This window comes from Cherax quadricarinatus, chromosome 69 (genome assembly GCF_038502225.1).
Source record: "Cherax quadricarinatus isolate ZL_2023a chromosome 69, ASM3850222v1, whole genome shotgun sequence".
Taxonomy (NCBI): domain Eukaryota; kingdom Metazoa; phylum Arthropoda; class Malacostraca; order Decapoda; family Parastacidae; genus Cherax; species Cherax quadricarinatus.
In genome coordinates, this window is record NC_091360.1 from 5,562,939 (window position 1) to 5,586,813 (window position 23,875).

At 41.5% G+C, this 23,875-nt stretch overlaps 1 protein-coding gene across 3 annotated transcripts in view; it reads right to left on the bottom strand.

Annotated features, from left to right (window-relative positions):
- LOC128701873 (glutamate receptor 1) overlaps positions 1-23,875 on the bottom strand; it is a 1,634,372-nt gene that overhangs the window by 146,698 nt on the left and 1,463,799 nt on the right. For all 3 annotated transcript variants that reach the window (XM_070099830.1, XM_070099829.1, XM_070099831.1), the window contains exon 12: positions 17,405-17,499. In XM_070099830.1, coding sequence (XP_069955931.1) covers positions 17,405-17,499 — 95 coding nt within the window. The remainder of the gene's footprint in view (positions 1-17,404; positions 17,500-23,875) is intronic.

Consider the following 23,875-nt stretch of genomic DNA (forward strand, 5'->3'; position numbering starts at 1 on the left):
ATCCCCACCTGCTTTTAACATTTCTATCTTTATCCCATCAATCCCGGCTGCCTTACCCCCTTTCATTTTACCTACTGCCTCACGAACTTCCCCCACACTCACAACTGGCTCTTCCTCACTCCTACAAGATGTTATTCCTCCTTGCCCTATACACGAAATCACAGCTTCCCTATCTTCATCAACATTTAACAATTCCTCAAAATATTCCTTCCATCTTCCCAATACCTCTACCTCTCCATTTAATAACTCTCCTCTCCTATTTTTAACTGTCAAATCCATTTGTTCTCTAGGCTTTCTTAACTTGTTAATCTCACTCCAAAACTTTTTCTTATTTTCAACAAAATTTGTTGATAACATCTCACCCACTCTCTCATTTGCTCTCTTTTTACATTGCTTCACCACTCTCTTAACTTCTCTCTTTTTCTCCATATACTCTTCCCTCCTTGCATCACTTCTACTTTGTAAAAACTTCTCATATGCTAACTTTTTCTCCCTTACTACTCTCTTTACATCATCATTCCACCAATCGCTCCTCTTCCCTCCTGCACCCACTTTCCTGTAACCACAAACTTCTGCTGAACACTCTAACACTACATTTTTAAACCTACCCCATACCTCTTCGACCCCATTGCCTATGCTCTCATTAGCCCATCTATCCTCCAATAGCTGTTTATATCTTACCCTAACTGCCTCCTCTTTTAGTTTATAAACCTTCACCTCTCTCTTCCCTGATGCTTCTATTCTCCTTGTATCCCATCTACCTTTTACTCTCAGTGTAGCTACAACTAGAAAGTGATCTGATATATCTGTGGCCCCTCTATAAACATGTACATCCTGAAGTCTACTCAACAGTCTTTTATCTACCAATACATAATCCAACAAACTACTGTCATTTCGCCCTACATCATATCGTGTATACTTATTTATCCTCTTTTTCTTAAAATATGTATTACCTATAACTAAACCCCTTTCTATACAAAGTTCAATCAAAGGGCTCCCATTATCATTTACACCTGGCACCCCAAACTTACCTACCACACCCTCTCTAAAAGTTTCTCCTACTTTAGCATTCAAGTCCCCTACCACAATTACTCTCTCACTTGGTTCAAAGGCTCCTATACATTCACTTAACATCTCCCAAAATCTCTCTCTCTCCTCTGCATTCCTCTCTTCTCCAGGTGCATACACGCTTATTATGACCCACTTCTCGCATCCAACCTTTACTTTAATCCACATAATTCTTGAATTTACACATTCATATTCTCTTTTCTCCTTCCATAACTGATCATTTAACATTACTGCTACCCCTTCCTTTGCTCTAACTCTCTCAGATACTCCAGATTTAATCCCATTTATTTCCCCCCACTGAAACTCTCCTACCCCCTTCAGCTTTGTTTCGCTTAGGGCCAGGACATCCAACTTCTTTTCATTCATAACATCAGCAATCATCTGTTTCTTGTCATCCGCACTACATCCACGCACATTTAAGCAACCCAGTTTTATAAAGTTTTTCTTCTTCTCTTTTTTAGTAATTGTATACAGGAGAAGGGGTTACTAGCCCATTGCTCCCGGCATTTTAGTCGCCTCATACGACACGCATGGCTTACGGAGGAAAGATTCTTTTCCACTTCCCCATGGACAATAGAAGAAATAAAAAAGAACAAGAGCTATTTAGAAAAAGGAGAAAAACCTAGATGTATGTATATATATATATGCATGTGCGTGTCTGTGAAGTGTGACCAAAGTGTAAGTAGGAGTAGCAAGATATCCCGGTTATCTTAGCGTGTTTATGAGACATATATATATATATATATATATATATATATAGGAAGGTGGGTGCGGGAGGGAAGAGGAGCGATTGGTGGAATGATGATGTAAAGAGAGTAGTAAGGGAGAAAAAGTTAGCATATGAGAAGTTTTTGCAAAGTAGAAGTGATGCAAGGAGGGAAGAGTATATGGAGAAAAAGAGAGGTTAAGAGAGTGGTGAAGCAATGTAAAAATAGAGCAAATGAGAGAGTGGGTGAGATGTTATCAACAAATTTTGTTGAAAATAAGAAAAAGTTTTGGAGTGAGATTAACAAGTTAAGAAAGCCTAGAGAACAAATGGATTTGTCAGTTAAAAATAGGAGAGGAGAGTTATTAAATGGAGAGTTTGAGGTATTCGGAAGATGGAGGGAATATTTTGAGGAATTGTTAAATGTTAATGAAGATAGGGAAGCTGTGATTTCGTGTATAGGGCATGGAGGAATAACATCTTGTAGGAGTGAGGAAGAGCCAGTTGTGAGTGTGGGGGAAGTTCGTGAGGCAGTAGGTAAAATGAAAGGGGGTAAGGCAGCCGGGATTGATGGGATAAAGATAGAAATGTTAAAAGCAGGTGGGGATATAGTTTTGGAGTGGTTGGTGCAATTATTTAATAAATGTATAGAAGAGGGTAAGGTACCTAGGGATTGGCAGAGAGCATGCATAGTTCCTTTGTATAAAGGCAAAGGGGATAAAAGAGAGTGCAAAAATTATAGGGGGATAAGTCTGTTGAGTATACCTGGTAAAGTGTATGGTAGAGTTATAATTGAAAGAATTAAGAGTAAGACGGAGAATAGGATAGCAGATGAACAAGGAGGCTAGTGAGGCTCAAGTTAGAGTATGTAGGAAAGAGGGAAATTTTTTCCCAGTAAAAGTAGGCCTTAGACAAGGATGTGTGATGTCACCGTGGTTGTTTAATATATTTATAGATGGGGTTGTAAGAGAAGTAAATGCGAGGGTCTTGGCAAGAGGCGTGGAGTTAAAAGATAAAGAATCACACACAAAGTGGGAGTTGTCACAGCTGCTTTTTGCTGATGACACTGTGCTCTTGGGAGATTCTGAAGAGAAGTTGCAGAGATTGGTGGATGAATTTGGTAGGATGTGCAAAAGAAGAAAATTAAAGGTGAATACAGGAAAGAGTAAGGTTATGAGGATAACAAAAAGATTAGGTGATGAAAGATTGAATATCAGATTGGAGGGAGAGAGTATGGAGGAGGTGAACGTATTCAGATATTTGGGAGTGGACGTGTCAGCGGATGGGTCTATGAAAGATGAGGTGAATCATAGAATTGATGAGGGAAAAAGAGTGAGTGGTGCACTTAGGAGTCTGTGGAGGCAAAGAGGGGAATGTATGAGAGTATAGTTTTACCAACGCTCTTATATGGGTGTGAAGCGTGGGTGATGAATGTTGCAGCGAGGAGAAGGCTGGAGGCAGTGGAGATGTCATGTCTGAGGGCAATGTGTGGTGTGAATATAATGCAGAGAATTCGTAGTTTGGAAGTTAGGATGAGGTGCGGGATTACCAAAACTGTTGTCCAGAGGGCTGAGGGAGGGTTGTTGAGGTGGTTCGGACATGTAGAGAGAATGGAGCTAAACAGAATGACTTCAAGAGTGTATCAGTCTGTAGTGGAAGGAAGGCGGGGTAGGGGTCGGCCTAGGAAAGGTTGGAGGGAGGGGGTAAAGGAGGTTTTGTGTGCGAGGAGCTTGGACTTCCAGCAGGCATGCGTGAGCGTGTTTGATAGGAGTGAATGGAGACAAATGGTTTTTAATACTTGACGTGCTGTTGGAGTGTGAGCAAAGTAACATTTATGAAGGGATTCAGGGAAACCGGCAGGCCGGACTTGAGTCCTGGAGATGGGAAGTACAGTGCCTGCACTCTGAAGGAGGGGTGTTAATGTTGCAGTTTAAAAACTGTAGTGTAAAGCACCCTTCTGGCAAGACAGTGATGGAGTGAATGATGGTGAAAGTTTTTCTTTTTCGGGCCACCCTGCCTTGGTGGGAATCGGCGAGTGTGATAATAAAAAGAAAAAATAATATATATATATATATATATATATATATATATATATATATATATATATATATATATATATAATCTTGCCATATAGGTAAAACTTGCGATTTTGGCTTAAATGGTAACGCTCTTCTTGTCAAATAATGCAAGCGATAATTTGTGTATGCAGTAATTTCGCAAAAATCATTCTGAACCTAACGGAAAAAAATATATTTCATTGTGTTTGTTCATTACTGTAAGCTTATCTAAAATATATCTATTCGAATTTAGCTAAATTAAATTGCGGTTGCTATAATAAGGTTAGATAAATTCTCTAAGAGTCTGTTGATATAAAATTATTAATTTTTACATTAAGATAAATGAAAAAAAATATCTTAAACGTATATGAGAAAATTTTAAGGACGATTTAATTTTAAGTTTTACATAATATATATATATATATATATATATATATATATATATATATATATATATATATATATATATATATATATATATATATATATATATATATATAAACTCAGGCAGGTTAATTGAGCCAATGCGCTTTGTATTAATATTAAAATGAACTCATTTCCATCCCCGCATACTTGACATAATACAACTAATTCCATTTTTTTCAGTTTCAAAATCCACCTATCCCCCCTCCCACTTAATACAATAGACAAAAATGCCCACCTAATAAATGTATTCCGGTTAAATCCACGCTGCAGTTGATTGCATTGCAAGCTAGGGAGCAACGGTATGCAGGTTACTCTGGTGCGTGAACAATATAGCACTTCGGCTTTCAATGCCTGGAAACGCCCGGGATAACTCGAGGGGTCAGACTCCACACTAATTGTGCACTGGGGATTCCCACGCTAGTTACTCCTTCTGGGTGTGAGAGATAGTATTGGGGAGGGGGAGGAGAGGAAGGGGGAGGACAAGAATGGGATGAGAAGAAAAGGAGCAAAAGGTAGAGGGTAAGAATTACGAAAAGGGTAGAGAGATGGGGAGAGAAATGAGAGAGGGGAGAGAGAGAGAGAGAGAGAAGGAATCAAGTCAAAGAGGGTACACGTGCATAAGCTTGTGAGTATACACATAGGGATGTAACTCAGGAGCCAGACTGTGTGAAGTGAAAACTGGATTGGCTCCTAAGAGGAGGAGAGACAAGAGAGAAGATAAATTCCGTCATACAGGGGTGAGGGCTGCAAGGGAGAAAAGATCATCGTTATGCTCATGGAGAACTGCTAAAAATGTTGGGAAGGTAATCAAATCTGATCCAAGGAAGGGGATGGGTTAACTTCAGTTACATGGATCAAGAACTCTTCGCCAACATCATGAATAAAGCCAATGTAAACATAACCACAGCAGCAGGAATGATGATATAGCCTGGAACAGTTATATAAATGTATATTATTATTATTATTATTATTACTCACAGATCTGCAGGTAACCCGAAGCAACAACTTACAAAAGTTTGACCAAACACAATATTAGCAAAGTATGGGTGACAAACTTTTTCCGACAGACACAATTACTGTAACATTTATCTGACGTTATACACAATTCTATCAAATCTGGGTTAAACAGTACTAGCAACGCCTGAATGACAAACACAGTACTAGCGACGTTTAAATTACTTATACAATTCTAGCAAATTAAAATACAGACAATACCCAATTTGCGTCACACACACACACACACACACACACACACACACACACACACACACACACACACACACACACACACACACACACACACACACACACACACGCCAAATAACTGCTGCAGCATACGGGCGCCTAGCAAACCTAAGAGCAACATTCCAACAACTCAATAAGGAATAGTTGAGGACCCTGTACACCGTGTACCTTAGGCCTATATTGGAGTATGCAGCACCAGTCTGGAACCCACACCTAATCAAGCACTTAAAGAAATTAGAGAAAGTGCAAAGATTTGCAACAAGACTAGTCCCGGAGCTAAGGGGTATGTCCTACGAGGAGAGGTTAAAGGAAATCAACATGATGACACTAGAGGACAGGAGAGATAGGGAGGATATGATAACGACATACAAAATACTGAGAGGAATCTACAAGGTGGACCTCAACTGTGTATCTTGTGGCCTTTAACTGACTATATTACACATTTTATCACTTCACCCATAACTTTGGAAGTTGAAGACTCAGATGAATCACAGGGATGTTAGGAAGTATTCCCCCAGTCACAGAGTTGTCAGGAAGTGGAATAGACTGGGAAGTGATGTAGTGGAGGCAGGATCCATACATAGCTTTATGAAGAGGTATGATAAAACTCAGGGAACAGGAAGAGTGACCTAGTGAAGAGGCGGGGCCAGGAGCTGTGACTCGACCCCTGCAATCACATACGTCAGACACTGCAACATCATGGGATCTTGATACATAGAATTCTTCAACATTTGTCCAACATTTGGACGAAAACCTACTTCGACTAGTGGATGGTACCACTAAGACCCCGCCGCCTCCTGCTTCGACTCACCTGACTACAGTATATAAGCCACTTCTACGGCCCTATGCTGTACTTTTTACAAGTTGGTGGACTGAACACATCGACTCCAGGCTGAGGGACTGATTACCTCAAACTATTCCTCTCCTTACACCATTCAGCTTTGTATTAGATTAATGAAGCCACTGTGTGGCGATACGTTTCTTCACTAAAGATTTCCATATGTTGAATAAGTGTCTTTATCTTCAATTTGTCGGTTTTAAATAATTTAGCACAATTTACAACATACCAGGGAATTTACAAGATACTAAGACATTTACAAAGTACCAAGAAAGTTACATCATTCTTATATTATTTAGCTATTTAGACCAAAATCACAATTGAAATGTGCATGAAAGCTAATTTAACCACTAATTAACCCTAATCATAAATAATGATACCAGTAGGACATAATTAAGCCCTAAGATCAACCACATTAATTCCGACGATTAAAACTTATTAAACTGATTAAAAGCCGGCTACGGTATTAAACCACGGAATTATCTAAATGCTTTAAAGATAGTAGAATTATACAGAGAAGAAATATAAAGGACAGAAAAAAATAGATAAATTGACTCGATAAAAACATGAAAAGGCTGTAGGGGAGTGGATGTGGCCGGGGTCGTATGGTAGAGTGGGTGTTGGAGACGTGGGTAGGGGGTGGCAGTAGGTTAGGGAGGCAGTGGGTTAGAGGGGACGGCAGTGGGCTGGGTGGGCGGCAGTGGGCGTGGGCGGCTTATCAAAAAGGACAAAGTTTGATTGAACCAGTGTTGACAAAAAAATGTCAGTTGATGGATCCAGCACGCTATTCTGAAATGTCCAGTGTTGGCAGTGTGCCTGTGAGAGAGAGAGAGAGAGAGAGAGAGAGAGAGAGAGAGACAGAGAGAGAGAGACAGAGACAGAGAGAGAGACAGAGAGACAGAGAGACAGACAGACAGAGACAGAGGAACCATTCATAGCTTTAAGACGAGGTTAGATAAACCTCATGGAACAGGGAGAGAGAGGACCTAGTAGCAATCAGTGAAGAGGCGGGGCCAGGAGCTATGAATCGAACCCTGCAACCACAAACAGGTGAGTACAAATAGGCGAGTACAGAGACAGACAGAGGTGGTTCGCGGAAGCGTGCGATCGCGCATGAACAAAATACCAGAGAGAGGGGGGGGAGGGAGAAAGGCGAAGGCAGGAGAAAGAGGAAGGAGAAAGCGGGAAGCAGGAAAATGCAGGAGTAGGAAGAGGAAGGAGAGAGGAAGAAAGGACAGGAAATTGGAGAGAATTTGTTAAAGAGTGGAAAATAAATTTTAAAACGCGATAGCCAGGCAGATCTTGGCATATCGACGCGTGAACCGAACGGAATTCCCCATCCCTCGCAGATTTCTCAAGAAGGAATACTGGAGATGAGAGAGACTGTGGTCGAGAGAAGAGGGAGATTGTGGTGGAGAAGAGGGAGATTGTGGTGGAGAAGAGAGATAAAGGTGGAGACAGTGAGAGAGGAAGGAGATTGGTGGAGGTTGAAACAGCAGTAACGCAACAACAACAGGAGTGTAGAATGTAGATGAATGGTTCAGAGAATCGACAAGTTGATAAATTAGACACATGTGCAACACTTGGGTATCTTTAATGAGGAAACGTTTCGCCACACAGTGGCTTCATCAGTCCATACAAGATTGATGGACTGACCACATCGACTCAAGGGGGTGGGACTGATTACATCAAACTACTCCTGTTCTTCACCATTCTCCTTTGTAGGGACTGATGAAGCCACTGTGTGGCGAAACGTTTCCTTATTGAAGATACCCAAGTGTTGTACATGTGTCTAATTTAACAACAGCAAGAGTAACAGTAAAGGTGATTATTAGATATCAAGTAAACTAACTGCCCAGATGATCTCTGGGACTTGTAACTGGGTGTTGAAGAACGAGACACTTGAGCAACATATGGGAATCTTCAGTCCAACAGAAATGAGGAGGAGTTTGAGGTATTCAGTCCCTCAGCCTGGAGTCGAGGTGTTCAGTCCATCACTCTTGGATGTATTTTACTTAGAAATAGTGAGAACACCATTAACTCTTTAAAGAAAATTGTTTACGCTCTCAAATGAGCTGATGTGAGATAAGAGTTCTTAGTTCATAAAATGCGAGCAGGCTCTTAGTATAATGTACAAACCTGAAGCGTAAAAGAAAAAAAGACAGGAGGAGGAGAGAGACAAGGAGAGAAACAAGGAGAGAAGAGGACAGACACCATCATCTTCGATTTTTCCAATCATCAATGAACGTATTAAAGAACAAAAAGTCACAATACCGTGACTGGAACAATACACAAATAACCCGCACATAGGAGAGAGAGGAGCTTACGACGACTTTTCGGTCCGACTTGGACGATTTACAAAGTCACATTATGTGACATTGTAAATGGTCTAAGTCGGACTGAAACGTCGTCGTAAGCTCCTCTCCCCTGTGCACAGGTTATTTTTCTAATGAACATATTACTTATATACTAAAAACGTATTTGACAGAAGAGAGGAGGAGGAGGAGTCTGTTATCATATTCAAAGCAATGTGTGATGTAAAGTAAATTAAAAGACAGTATGAGGGGTAATGACAAATCTAACCTCCCAGACACAAGCTACTGAGGCAGTGTGAGCATTTCGAATGGTGGAGGAGAATAAAATGGCCAAGGTGTATAAATCTACTGTGAAACAAATGAGGGGTAGTTGTCGCCCCAGACACGGTTAGAGAGTGGGAGTGAAGGTTTTTAAAATGGCAAGGGCTTTAGCATCTAGCAGGCTGTGAGAGTTTGTTTTAGACCAGAGTTGTGAAGAGTTGTGTTTAGGATTTGAAGTGATGCTGCAGTGTAAGGGAACATTTATGAAGAGATTTATGGCAACCAATTTGCTGGAACTGAGTCCTAAAGGGAGGGAAAGGGAGGGAAAGGGAGAGAAAGGGGGAAAAGGAAATGAAAGGAAGGGAAAGGATGAGAAAGGGGAAAAAAGAGGGAGGAACGGAGGGAACTGGAGAAAGGGAGGGAAACGGGGATAAAAATAAAGGAAGAGAGGGGGAAAAAGGGAGATAATGAGAGAAAGGGGAGAACGGAGGGAGAAATGAAGAGAGAACGCCAGCCTTGGCGTCAGTATCCCCACTCACTACACCGGAACACCATCAGCGGGAGTCAGCGGCCGTCAGCATCCATGACGTCTAGGACGACGCTCGGGGATGAGGTGTCAGCCCCTACATCCTGATACCTGACGTTCTGAAGGAGACGGGCAAGGAAGGGAACAAGAGAAACAACCAAAGGAAGAGTGGAAAGAGGAAAATGCTGCAGAAAACACTGGATAAAAAAAGATGGTTGACAGATAATAGAATAAAAAAGTCTGGATAGAAAATATGGATACAAGAGACAGATGGACTACAACACGAGCTAAGCTGTGAAAAGATGAGAGATTTTATGTTTTAGGTTTCGTAAGGCCTGGTAGTCAACGCTCTTGCCTCGCACACTAAGTGTCCGTGGTTCAGTCCCCGGCAGGGTGGAAGCACAAGAACATGAGAATGGAGGAACACTGCAGAAGGTCTACTGGCCCATACAAGGCAGGTTCTTAACAAAACGACCCCTACCCAAGGCTACCCAAGAATATCCTCCCGTACCCAATGACACTAATCAAACCCAGCCTCTCCCAATGATATATTTGTCCAGTCTCATTTTAAAGCTACTCAGGGTCCTAGCCTCGATCACCCTACTCGGAAGATTGTTTCACGCATCCACAACTCTGTTCGAAAACCAGTATTTACCTATGTCCATTCTAAATCTAAATTTAACATTGGATGTGTTTCCTTACACCTGCTGTCCTCGTTCACCTAACAAGCATGTAGGTATCTGGGTGTTGGTCAACTGATGTGGGTCGCATCCTGGGGGACAAGATTGAAAGACCCCACTGGAAAAAAGACAGACAGTCCTCGATGACGAAATGACTTGCTTTGGTTATCCTGGGTGACTAACCCTCCTGGGTTAAAAATCCGAACAAAATTTCAACATATTGTACAGCAACAATCATCCTGAGAGAGAACATTGTCAAGAGACTGTCCTGTACATCACCACTCATCCTGTGAGAAAAAAAATGCCAACTGCACAACGCTACTCATCCTACGAGTGAACATCTCACAATGAACACAGCAATTATGTTTTTAAATACGAGACACGGAATTGTCAGTATCAACCCATTAACCCTATGTAGTAAATATTCATTATTGCTTCTCACAGCATTACACAATTTCAGAAAATCTTCCATACAATTTCGAAAAAGATTACGAACTTTCGATACAGCGTGTTTACGTTATTCTTAATGTTTGTCATATTTATTTTTGAAATAGGATGCATTCTATGTCTACTGTGTGAATATTCGGAACTCTCCACGCTGTTTAAATTCTGTTTTCATTCTTGGAGCTGCTACCCCAACCTGCCACATAAACAAGTAACCTATACGAATTTTGGCCACCACCGTCTCGTCTCTATTTCCACCTATCACACCATACAAAAATGTTTCATCTCTGCGACCTGATTGTAATTACACAGATTCACGACTTCCCAAGGTCCCTCTCTTTTTCTGTCTCAATATTTTTAATCAATATTTTCCTTGCAGTCTACCTCCATATTCCTCCATATCTGTTCCTCCATATCCTGTTGTGTTTCTTTTAATGCCAATTCTATAACTCGATTATTATTAGTATAATAGCATTATTATATCAAAACACAAGTGTTGAAATTTTAATGGGTCGTACAGCCCTTACATATAAGGTAAACACGAGTTGGTATCAACACAAACATATTTTTCCCGTAGTTTCTTGTGTCATCCATGGATTCATTAGTGATATTTCTAGAGTCAACACTTATTAAGCCTGATATCGAGTGTGAAAAATATCTGAGCAAAGAGGGAAGGAAAGGAAGAAGAGACAGAGAAAACAGGGGAAAAAATGTGAGAGTAAAGCGGCGCAGTATTCCTGTGAGAAACCAAAAATATTCCGCCCCCTTATCTCACCACCTGGACCCAACTACCAGAGCCCAACCACCCAGGACCAACCACCCAACACGCACCTAAGAAGGTTGACACGCCAAGAGCGGAAGTTTTCTTTCAAAACACCATCCAGCGTCCTTCAACGGATGCTTCAGGGACAGAGGGAGACCACAGCTTAAAAGTCTTCACCATTCCTGACCGTAAATACACAGGGCACAAAGGGATTATTTAATTGGTTGAATGCGAGAAGCTAACTCCTGCAGGCTTGGGTCTCTGTCCGCTAATCACAAGAGATGCGATTAATCTTTAGTGAAAAAATGTATGCACCATAACATAGGGTTGGGCGGTCCTGTGGTTTAAAGCGTCATGTGGTTCTAGCTTACCATGAGGCAGGCCAGTACAACATGGGTTCGAATCCTTGGCTAGCGCAGTGTTGTTATTGATCAATACCACTCGTTCGTGGTTACAATAACCATAACATATGTGAGTGGGCGGAGGAAGAATGTAGTGGTAACTGTAGTGGAAGATGTGGTAGTGTAGTGGAGGGCATAGAATAGCGGCAGAAGTAGCAGTAAGGGTAGCAGCAGTGATAGTAATAGTAGTAGTAAAGGTAGCAGAAACGATAGTAGTAGTAGTAACAGCAATAACAATAGAAATCGTAGTAATAGTAGTAGAAATGATTAAGTTGTTGTAAAAGAGGTAGAAGAAGAAAAGGAAACAGGAATGGTAAGATCAACAGTGTGCTGCTGCGTTATTATTTATAATGGGAACATAGCAGTGTGCTGCTGCGATATTCTTTATAATGGGAACATAGCAGTGTGCTGCTGCGATATTCTTTATAATGGGAACATAGCAGTGTGCTGCTGCGATATTCTTTATAATGGGAACATAGCAGTGTGCTGCTGCGATATTCTTTATAATGGGAACATAGCAGTGTGCTGCTGCGATATTCTTTATAATGGGAACATAGCAGTGTGCTGCTGCGCTATTCTATATAATGGGAACACAGCAGTGTGCTGCTGCGCTATTCTATATAATGGGAACATAGCAGTGTGCTGCTGCGATATTCTTTATAATGGGAACATAGCAGTGTGCTGCTGTGATATTCTTTATAATGGGAACATAGCAGTGTGCTGCTGCGATATTCTTTATAATGGGAACATAGCAGTGTGCTGCTGCGATATTCTTTATAATGGGAACATAGCAGTGTGCTGCTGCGATATTCTTTATAGTGGGAACATAGCAGTGTGCTGCTGCGTTCTTTATTATGGGAACATAGCAGTGTGCTGCTGCGTTCTTTATAATGGGAACATAGCAGTGTGCTGCTGCGTTCTTTATAATGGGAACACAGCAGTGTGTTGCTGCGTTATTCTTTATAATGGGAACACAGCAGTGTGTTGCTGCGTTATTCTTTATAATGGGAACATAGCAGTGTGCTGCTGCGATATTCTTTATAATGGGAACATAGCAGTGTGCTGCTGCGATATTCTTTATAGTGGGAACATAGCAGTGTGCTGCTGCGTTCTTTATTATGGGAACATAGCAGTGTGCTGCTGCGTTCTTTATAATGGGAACATAGCAGTGTGCTGCTGCGTTCTTTATAATGGGAACACAGCAGTGTGTTGCTGCGTTATTCTTTATAATGGGAACATAGCAGTGTGCTGCTGCGTTCTTTATAATGGGAACATAGCAGTGTGCTGCTGCGTTCTTTATAATGGGAACACAGCAGTGTGCTGCTGCGTTATTCTTTATAATGGGAACACAGCAGTGTGCTGCTGCGTTATTCTATATAATGGGAACATAGCAGTGTGCTACTGCCCTATTCTTTATAATGGGAACATAGCAGTGTGCTGTTGCGCTATTCTATATAATGGGAACATAGCAGTGTGCTGCTGCGCTATTCTATATAATGGGGACATAGCAGTGTGCTGTTGCGCTATTCTATATAATGGGAACATAGCAGTGTGCTGCTGCGCTATTCTGTATAATGGGAACATAGCAGAGGGCTGCTGCGTTATTCTTTATAATGGGAACATAGCAGTGTGCTACTGCTCTATTCTATATAACGCGAACAGTGTGCTGCTACACTATTCTCTATGAGAGTAACAATGTGTGAACACCCACAGTGTGCAGCAATCCTGCTTTTAACGAGAATATGTAAAAGTTCTCGCAGTGTACGGTTACACATACCTCTATAAGAGCTACATTGTGGTATCACTGTGTAGAGATACCCAAATTCATGTGAATTACATAGTGGAAACACCAGCAATATGCGGTTACAGTATTGGTAACACACCACACGGGATGTTACATACTTGAGGTAGCGAAATATGTCAGAATGAGCTGATAGATTTTAATACACCGATAACGATGCTGTCAAACGTTTCACTCTGGCTTCAGAACCTACATGAACGTCAAAGATTACTGTATGTGTTAACTTGGTTTTATGAGTGACGTCCTGTGAGTGTTAGAACGCTTCAGATAATGATAGACTTTGAAATATATTGAGTTATTCTGAGTGAGCTGCAGCAGAATAACTCTTAGCCTGTAAATTCAACGGTGTAAAGAACTCTCTATCCATCAGTTAGAATGAGCAGTACCAGCAGTATACCTGGAGAGGGGTTCGGGGGTCAACGCCCCCGCGGCCCGGTCTGAGACCAGACCTCGTACAGTAGTAATAGTATAGCAGTAGTGGTGATACTAGTAGTAATTTGCAGAGCACTTTGACTGGTTTCTAATTTTGCTTAATAAAAGATATGCATAACACCTTAAAACCTGAGAAAATTAGGAAACAAAATCAATTAACACGAATAAAGCGAATTAAGCGCCCAACCCCCCAAAAAATACCATCATATCACCTTAAAATAAAGCCCTTTTATGGGGGTTTATTTTCACTTTCCGAATTATACCGGTCTTCCAGTAGTGCTCATTGAGAATTTCAACGCTTTCTTACAACTCACGTGAGGCTAGCAAATACAGCTTCTCCGATAACGTAATTTAATAACTTTCAACAAACAATTTTAAAATGTTTAATGAAGTCTGCCCTCGTGGATATTTTTCTGTGAAGGCTCAAACTTTCAAAAACTTTGGAGGAAAAAAATGGGAGTCGTGTAACAAGCTTTTGATGCTTAAAGTCACATGCTGTTTAAAAACAAGTTCACTGTCCCCAGTGATTACCGTGTACAAAGTACAGTGAACATTGCATAGTCTACAATGAACAATGTACAGTCTACAATGAATTGTGTACAGTCTACAGCGAACATTGTGCAGTCTACAATGAACTCTGTACAGCCTACAATTTACGTTGTACCGCCTACAATGAACACTGTACAGCCTACACTGAACACTGTACAGCCTACACTGAACACTGTACAGCCTACAATGAACGCTGTACAGCCTACAATGAACGCTGTACAGCCTACAATGAACACTGTACAGCCTACACTGAACACTGTACAGCCTACACTGAACACTGTACAGCCTACACTGAACACTGTACAGCCTACACTGAACACTATACAGCCTACAATGAACACTATACAGCCTACAATGAACACTGTACAGCCTGCAATGAACACTGTACAGCCTACAATGAACGCTGTACAGCCTACAATGAACACTGTACAGCCTACAATGAACGCTGTACAGCCTACAATGAACACTGTACAGCCTACAATGAACACTGTACAGCCTACAATGAACACTTTACAGCATACAATGAACACTTTACAGCATACAATGAACACATTACAGCCTACAATGAACAGTGTACAGCCTGTAGCAAAAGCTGATCGAAGGATTATTTGAGATTTGAGATGTGTATTGTGTGGATTATTTGAGATGTAATGTGTGCACATTACATGTGATTCCTCCTGAGAATTACCTTACCTTGGTGGGAAAAACTCTCAGCGTAGTACACCGCTAACCACAGATGCAGGTTCTGAACAGACGACTCTCACACAAACACGACTGCAGCAAGACCTGACTCACGTCTCTTCTAAGCCGTTATCAGTGTCTCGCAAAACCGTAATGGTTTAATAAATTCAACTCCATAAGGTTAAAATACACCATATCTGTCAAAAAATAAACCAGATGTGTAATGTCAAAATATACAGCCAAATGTTCCAAAGGTGTCTGCCAATACTGAAGTGAAAAGACCGAATGTATGGACAATTAAAATGTTCTCTAGATGAGTGTTTGAGCGCCCACAGGCAGGTGGCCGATATGCAAGTGTCCGATCTTCATCTTGCATGGGAGCCAGTGGATTTAGCTAAGATAAACCACAGCCAAGATTCATTACAAATGTGCATTCCTTAATATACCGTTTTACTTCTGTATGTCTTTTCTTTCGGTCATTTACTCCTTTTATCGATTCTTTAAACCTCTTCTTTATCATTCCCCGTCTTTCTCTCTCTTTCCAGTGGTTCGTAGTTGCCTGGGTCCATAAGTATTTGGATTGATTAATGCCTGGATGCGAAAGTGCGCTGATTTAGTTCAATGCGAAAATGTGTACTGAACTGCCGTTAGTATAGTTCAGTGGACACTCTGCATTGCACTACTCTTGAATTAGTTGCAACAGTCAGAGCTTACACAATTAACGTTATTAGACACGAGATTGTTAAATTTATGCCCTGGTCTGAAGGTGCCAGAGTACGAAGGTGCTTGGGTACAAAGGTCTCTGGGGTCCGCAGGCGAAAGGCTGCCTGGATCCAGAGGTGCCTGGGTCCGTGTTTTTGCTTGCAGGTGGTTCTTTCCTGCTGATCACTATTCAGAGACGAATGAGGCAATAAATGTGTCTTGTCAACCCACACACTTCTTTCCTCTTCAGTGATGCGACACACAGTGATGGATGAAGGGAGAATGGTGGAGGAGGGGTGGGAGGAGGACAGAGAAAAGGCGAAAGAGGATCGGAAGATATAAAGAGGAAGAAGAAAGATGAATAAACAAATGGAAAACCCACAAGAAGATTTCTTATAAGAGGGTAGTAACGTAAACCGCTGTTGTAATACTCACGGAGGAAATGTTAAGCAATGTAAAAATCATACACAGATAACCCGGTCATAGAAGCTTACGACGACGTTTCGGTCTGACTGGGACCATTTACGAAGTCACACTAACACAAGAGTGAAGGAGCCAGTATATATAGGCTAGAGGGACAGGGACAGGACCAAGAGAGGAAGAAATAGTAGTAGTGTTAAAGCTGGTAGTGGTAGTAGTAGTAGTAGAGGAGGAATGGGACGCTTGATCCAAGAAGAGGGAGTCTCTTGGCTCGAGAACCCTTCATCGATATCAAGGCACCACTCTTACAAGATAGCTATAACTATTTAAGTTTTGTACACTTACTCTCATGGGCCACCAATAGCGACATCACCATGTACTTTGCTATATGAAAACTAAGGGTATAATTTGATAAAACTTACACAGAATGATTAAGATATACAAGTCTAGATAAGTTTCTCAGTGTATAGACAGTTCACTTCAACCCCTATTTTGTGGATTAATCATCAATAGAGGTGCACAGGTCACGTGCAGTTTTAATAGCTCTTGTGTAGTCGATAAGTTACGAACCCAATACACTCATAATCTATATACAACGAAACGTTGTTTAAATAAAAACGTGTTTTGCTTTTGTGACTTTCCCTCACCTATATGAAAATTACAGTTGCCTTTGGGAGATGAATAATGGCAATGAAAATTCTCCCACTTAGAGTAAAATATTAATTTTGAAATTAAAGGATTTTAGGAAATGAAAGAAAAATATTTGCAGGAAGTTTAGCCATCAGAGAGTAACTCGTGGGCAATAAAGGCCCGAATAGCCAAACATGGGGCAATAAAGAGGACCCTATAAGCGAGACGTAAGCAAGTCCAGTCACCTAGACGCATAAGAAGCACACAAAGACACAGCAAATTCGCCTAGAACATAGAAGGGGGGCCGTATACCAAGCGCAATGAACCTAGAATAGAAACTGGGGCGCCTGTATATACAATGGAATCGCCTACAGACACGGTTGTATCGCCTACCTATAAAACGAACCAGAATCTCCAGAAGAAAGAAAGCAGGTAGGCAGAGATAAAACAAAGACTTACCTTTCTGACGAGTTCTCCGACCATACCGTTCCAGCCTCCCTCTGTAGTCTCATCCTGAGCTCCGTAAGTGTGGTCCTTCACAATCTGCAGTGTGTCTGCGCCATAGAAAACGAAAAGCGGGGATTAATTCCAGCCTAAAGAGTGTACTTCTAATTTTTTTCCTACCAAAATTAGTACCCTAATATTTTCTTAAACTAGACACACTCACATGGTGGTGCTATTCTTTACGATAGTTACATTTTGGAAAAAAAAAATTGTTGTCTTAACGTTATATTTCATCACAAAATGAGATAATATAAATTTTGTCAATCTGAACTGGGAAACTTCTGTAAGGTGACGGGGATATCGCCAAGTATTCCTCTGTAGGTTGAACAGCTATGGAGGCTTCAAAGGTTTCTTCACAGCAGAGAAATTATCCCTTGAATGGCCTGAACTGTGCACAAGTATCATTTTCCACATTTTAAAATAAGATTTGTTAGGATTTTTAACTCGCAGCGTTAGCTATCCTGGATAATCCAGTTAAGTTAGTGCGTCATCGAGGACTCTCTCTTATTTTCATTGGGGTCCTCCAATCTTGTCCCCCAGGATGCCACACACACCAGTCGACTAACACCCAGGTTCCTATTTACTGCTAGGTGAAGAGGAGCTGCAGATGTAAGGAAACACGCCCAGCATTTTCACCCATGCCGGGAATCGAACCACGGTATTAGGTAATTTAATTTCTAGAGAGGGGGGAGTTTACAAATTAGAGAGAAAATACCAGTTTATCTAGGCAGAGGTACACATAAGTACAGGTTACGTTAGGTAAGGTTCGTTAGGAAACATTACAAGTGTCTCCTGACGCGGGTCTTCGTCAGATGATGACCCGCCATTGGAGCTCTCAGTCATGTGACCGAGGCCTTCAGCTGGCTTACCGGTCCACCCCTTTAAAAATTATGGCCATAGTTATAGCCATTCAGCTTATTACATAAGTACAGTTAGACAAATTATTATACGTATGTTGTGTTATTTACCCCCCTCCCCCCAAAAAAGAGACATGTTTACGAAGAGGACTCACATAAAGAAGTTCTGAGAGCAGTGGTTGATGATGATAGAAAATATTGAAGGGATTAGTGAAGGACAATGCAATGAAGTAAGTTAAAATAAAAATTTACACTAACTCCATCATGGTCGCCGTTTTCCAGCGAGAGAAAACGGGAACAAGTTAGTCAACCAATCAGGAGGATGGGAAGTACTGGAGTCGACGAGGCAAAACAAACTCCATGGCAAATTCTGTTTTATTACTGGCCACGTAGAGCACAGCACGACCAGAGGTACATGCGTGCCAGAGAGAGAGAGAGAGAGAGAGAGAGAGAGAGAGAGAGAGAGAGAGAGAGAGAGCTACACTCTGGCTGTACCCTTTTCAAGAAGATCACTTTTTTCCGAGATCATTCATTCCTAGAATGTCTCGAGTCTCGAATATGTTAGAACAGCATAATGATATCGAGGAAATATAGCAAGTTAATCAAATGAAATCGCCGACCTAGAGATGGCTCCAACTTCATCCTGTTCCCTGTTTATATGTTTCATAAAAATAAAAATGCTTTGAAACGAGCTAAGGTAGGTGACAGCTCTTAACTCGTAAATATGGACAGAAACTTTTAATTTAACCCAGTAAATACTCTTGTACAAATAAGAGAGAGAAGGGGAGGGGATGGGGGGTCGAAGATAGCAAAGACAGACAAGAGAGGACGATAAAGGTCACACGTCGACTATCTTCAGGAAACTACGTACTTCTGTTTGGCTTTAAGAACTATCATGTATAAATAACACAGGGCACAATGTATTCCTAAGGTGTACACATCAAGGTTAAATAAGCAGAAGAGTTCCCATCCTCCATTCCTTCTAGCCATTGCAGGTATGAAAACAGAGGCGCATCACAGTCAGCCAGGAGTGGCCACACAGACACACACACCTTTAAAGATGATAAATAAGAAACTCGGGCCTTGACCCCCAATCAGATATCCCCAGGGACCCCAGTGCTAACCCACGGCTGACAGCTATGCTAACCAACATAAACAATCTCTCTCTCTCTCTCTTACTCTCTCACTCTTACTCACTCTCTCTCACTCTTACTCACTCTCTCTCACCCTTTCTCCCTCACCTTCTCACTCTTTCACTCTTCCTCTTTCTCTCACTCTTACTGTCTTTCCATCTCTATCTCTCCGAAAAATTTCACAACCAGTCTCACTATAAAACCAACACAAATGCCTCTTTAAGACAACCACATTTCGTAAACTTGCTGATCTCACAGCAAAACAAAAAATAAAATAACAAGAAAACGAACGAGGAAGATCCGACCACTTGTTTTGCGTTCTGGGTGAGAATCCAATCCAGCCAGAGCGATGTTGGACAGGTTCCAATCCCAGCCAGTAACAAGCAGGCCGGGTGGAGAACGCCGAGTGATGAAGCAGTAGGTCAGGCAGTTTGTGACTCCTTGTTACGCAGCAAAGTCGACCTGGGTCACGTTTTAAGGTCGAGACGAGAGAAGCTAAGATGGAAATAAAGAAGTTCCGGCAGGGGATAAGAGAGTTGGGAAATTCCAGCAGGGAATAAGACAATTGGGAAATTCCAGCAGGGAATAAGAGTTGGAGAGTTCCAGCAGGAAATAAGAAAAACTAGGGATATTCCAGCTTTTGATAAAGGAAGATGGAGTTCTAACAGAAAATATGGGTAATAGGGGAGATCTAACACAGGATAAAGAAGTATGTTGAAGCGGGACTTAAGGTGGAGAACGGACTTTCGAAATAGAAAAGTGGAGCTTCAACAGGGAGGTCCCAACAGGGACCCGAGTTGGGGCGTTCCAGCACGGGTTGAGAGAGTTCCAAGAAGGGTTAATGTGTATCCAGAATATGAATAATAGTTTACAAGCAAGATGCAAGATGAAAATAACACTACGACTATTGGGAAACCATATTGTCCAGGAGATAATAACAGTGCAGCAACAAATAAAGAAGAGAAGCTTGGAAGAACTGGAACAACGTTCCATTCAGAGCAGAAATTTATCAATACGTGAAAAAGCTCTATACAGTGAACCACTGTTCCAACAAAAGCTTGTTCTCCAACGTAATGTTTTCTTCACTATTGTTGGTAGTACGACTCCTGTTAACCCCTTTCGGGGCCTAGTTCCTAGGCCTTTTGTGTATCCATATAGCACTGCGCTACCCTCCACAGGATGATATAGGGTGCACAATAAACTAGCTACTTCGCTGGTAAAATCTAAAATTGACACTTGTAAGCAAGAATAAAAATTTTTTTGTAAACTCATCTACCCATCTTTCTAAAAGCAAAAAACAGTAGCATATGGCCCATCAAAAGGGTGCTTTTGATACGAGAAACTAGAGCTACCAACCCTTTCAGAAGATTAAACCTCCTATCTTCCAAGCACAGAGTGACTCCATAAGAATTTAGGGCTTCTCCATGGCAATATTAGCACAGATTTATGTCTCGTTTTCCGATAATTTGTGGAGAGTGAATTTGCTCATCATCTCAAGGATTTAAAAAATTAGTTCTCAGAGGTAAAAGGCTTTTGATCCAAAAGATGCAGCTACCCTCCGCTTCCTTGGATCGAATCTACTGCCTTTTATTCACAACCTTACCTTTGATATACCTTTGATGAGTTCCGAGTTTTTCTACTCCCAGAGCCCGGCCTTGGGCCAGGATCGTCTGTGTTCTCCTGGTCAACCAGCTGCTGTCTGAACCCTTTCGGGTTTAACACTCAATGAATTCTCTTATTTTTAACATAGTTTTGCATTTCGCCTGCCGTTGTAGTGGAGCACGACCATTCAACTTGGATCATCTGCCTAGTCAGTAATGCAAAAATATATATTAAAACAGAAAAGAATAATCCCCCCCCCAAAAAAAAAAGGCTCACAGTAAATGCTTTTGAAGAAGTCTTGTAAGATTTTGAGAGATACTGACCCAAACTAACACTTTGCTGAAAACTCTCAAATTTTCGGAAAACTACTTCTATGAAAAAACTTTCAGGTCTGGTAAGTTAACCAAGATCCTCAGAGACGCCCACTGTGCTCAGGGAATGTGTGGCAGGAGTTTAGTGAAGCTGCGCTTATTGCTTGTTGTGCTCTCTCTCTCTCTCTCTCTCTCTCTCTCTCTCTCTCTCTCTCTCTCTCACACACACACACACACACACACACACACACACACACACACACACACACACACACACACAGCGCGAGAGAGAGAGAGAGAGTGGGAGGGAGGCGAGAGTAATATAGTGTATTATCCATGTGTTTGACTTATGTATAGAGAAGAAAAAGGCTCTTCCCCTACCCTCTTCTCCCTGCTGCCATTGCCGGTGTGTAAACTGGGGGACGTAGAGGGGAAGGGAATATATCCAACCATATAGCAGTACTTCATCTTCTGGTAACCACCAGTTCTACCAGGAGGGTGTACCGGGGGTCAACGCCTAGTCTTTGACTAGGCCTTCCAATGTATCGGGACCTGATCAGCCAGTTTGTTATTGCTAGACGCACGTAGTCCAGCGTGCGAACCCCAACCGGCTGATCGGTTACTGGCTTTAGGTATCTGTCTAGCTCCCTCTTGAAGGCAACTAGGGGACTATTGGCAATTCCCCTTATGCCTGGTGGGAGGCTGTTGAACGGTGTCACTCACGCCGCCGCCCCCGCCGCCACTACTACTATTACTACTACTACTACATGTGCTTTGAGTGAAGTTTAGCGAGTCCTTGAGTGAAGTAGTTAGACTCTCAGATAATGTCTGACTTCTTCGCCATACCCTATACTGTGCTGATCACTAACTTGTTAGGTAAGACACATATGCAACAGTTAGGTATCTTTATTTCGAAACGTTTCGCCTACACAGTAGGCTTCTTCAGTCGAGTACAGAAAGGTTGATAGAAGCAGAAGATACTTGAAGACGATGTAATCAGTCCATCACCCTTAAAGTTTTGAGGTGGTCAGTCCCTCAGTCTGGAGAAGAGCATTCTATCAACTTTTCTGTACTCGACTGAAGAATTCTACTGTGTAGGCGAAACGTTTCGAAATAAAGATACCTAACTGTTGCATATGTGTCTTACCTAACAATCTGTCGGTATTTCATACCATTTTAATGTTCATTCTGTCAGACACTGCAACACAAGGGTATCTTGGTACAGACCACTTCGACAACCTCTACTAGTGAGAACGGCTGGGTTTGAGAAGGACCTGCCCTCCCAAAGCAACCTACGTCTCACCTCCTGGCACTATATAAAGGCCCCATTCTGTCACTTCAACTTCATATTGTTTCAGACAACGGAACAATGCTCTTCTCCAGACTGAGGGACTGACCACCTCAAAACTTTAAGGGTGATGGACTGATTACATCGTCTTCAAGTATCTTCTGCTTCTATCAACCTTTCTGTACTCGACTGAAGAAGCCTACTGTGTAGGCGAAACGTTTCGAAATAAAGATACCTAACTGTTGCATATGTGTCTTACCTAACAATCTGTCGGTATTTCATACCATTTTAATGTTCATTCTGTCAGACACTGCAACACAAGGGTATCTTGGTACAGACCACTTCGACAACCTCTACTAGTGAGAACGGCTGGGTTTGAGAAGGACCTGCCCTCCCAAAGCAACCTACGTCTCACCTCCTGGCACTATATAAAGGCCCCATTCTGTCACTTCAACTTCATATTGTTTCAGACAACGGAACAATGCTCTTCTCCAGACTGAGGGACTGACCACCTCAAAACTTTAAGGGTGATGGACTGATTACATCGTCTTCAAGTATCTTCTGCTTCTATCAACCTTTCTGTACTCGACTGAAGAAGCCTACTGTGTAGGCGAAACGTTTCGAAATAAAGATACCTAACTGTTGCATATGTGTCTTACCTAACAATCTGTCGGTATTTCATACCATTTTAATGTTGATCACTAACTTGTTGGATCTTCGAGGCTCTAGTTCCAGCAAGTCCTTCCAACAATGGCACAATATATAGACATGAAACTTATGCTAGCTGAGTGCTTGTCCAGTTGATTATGTACGCACTAACAATATTACCAAGTAGTTTATTCCATTCTAATTCTGTTTGCATAAAAAAAATATAAAAAAAATGCATTCTTTCGTGTTGCATCTTTTGCCTCGCAGTTTCACATCATTGTTTCGAGTTACGGATTTATTCAGTACTTCAAAGAGTTCGTATTTGTTTCATTGTCGAAGGCATTCAATATCTGAAAGATTTGAATGATATCTCTTCGTAGTCTCCGATTCCTGAGAGAAAGAGAATGAGAAAGAGTAAAGAGAATGAGAGAATGGCAAAGAATGAGAGAATGACAAAGAGGTTAGGTTAGGGAAGGTTTGTCAGAAAACAGGACGCGGGTCATACGACGACCCAGAGCTGGAGAGGGAATGGGAGAAAATGAGAGAATAAATTAGAGAGAATAAGAAGAGAATTAGAAAATAGAGTT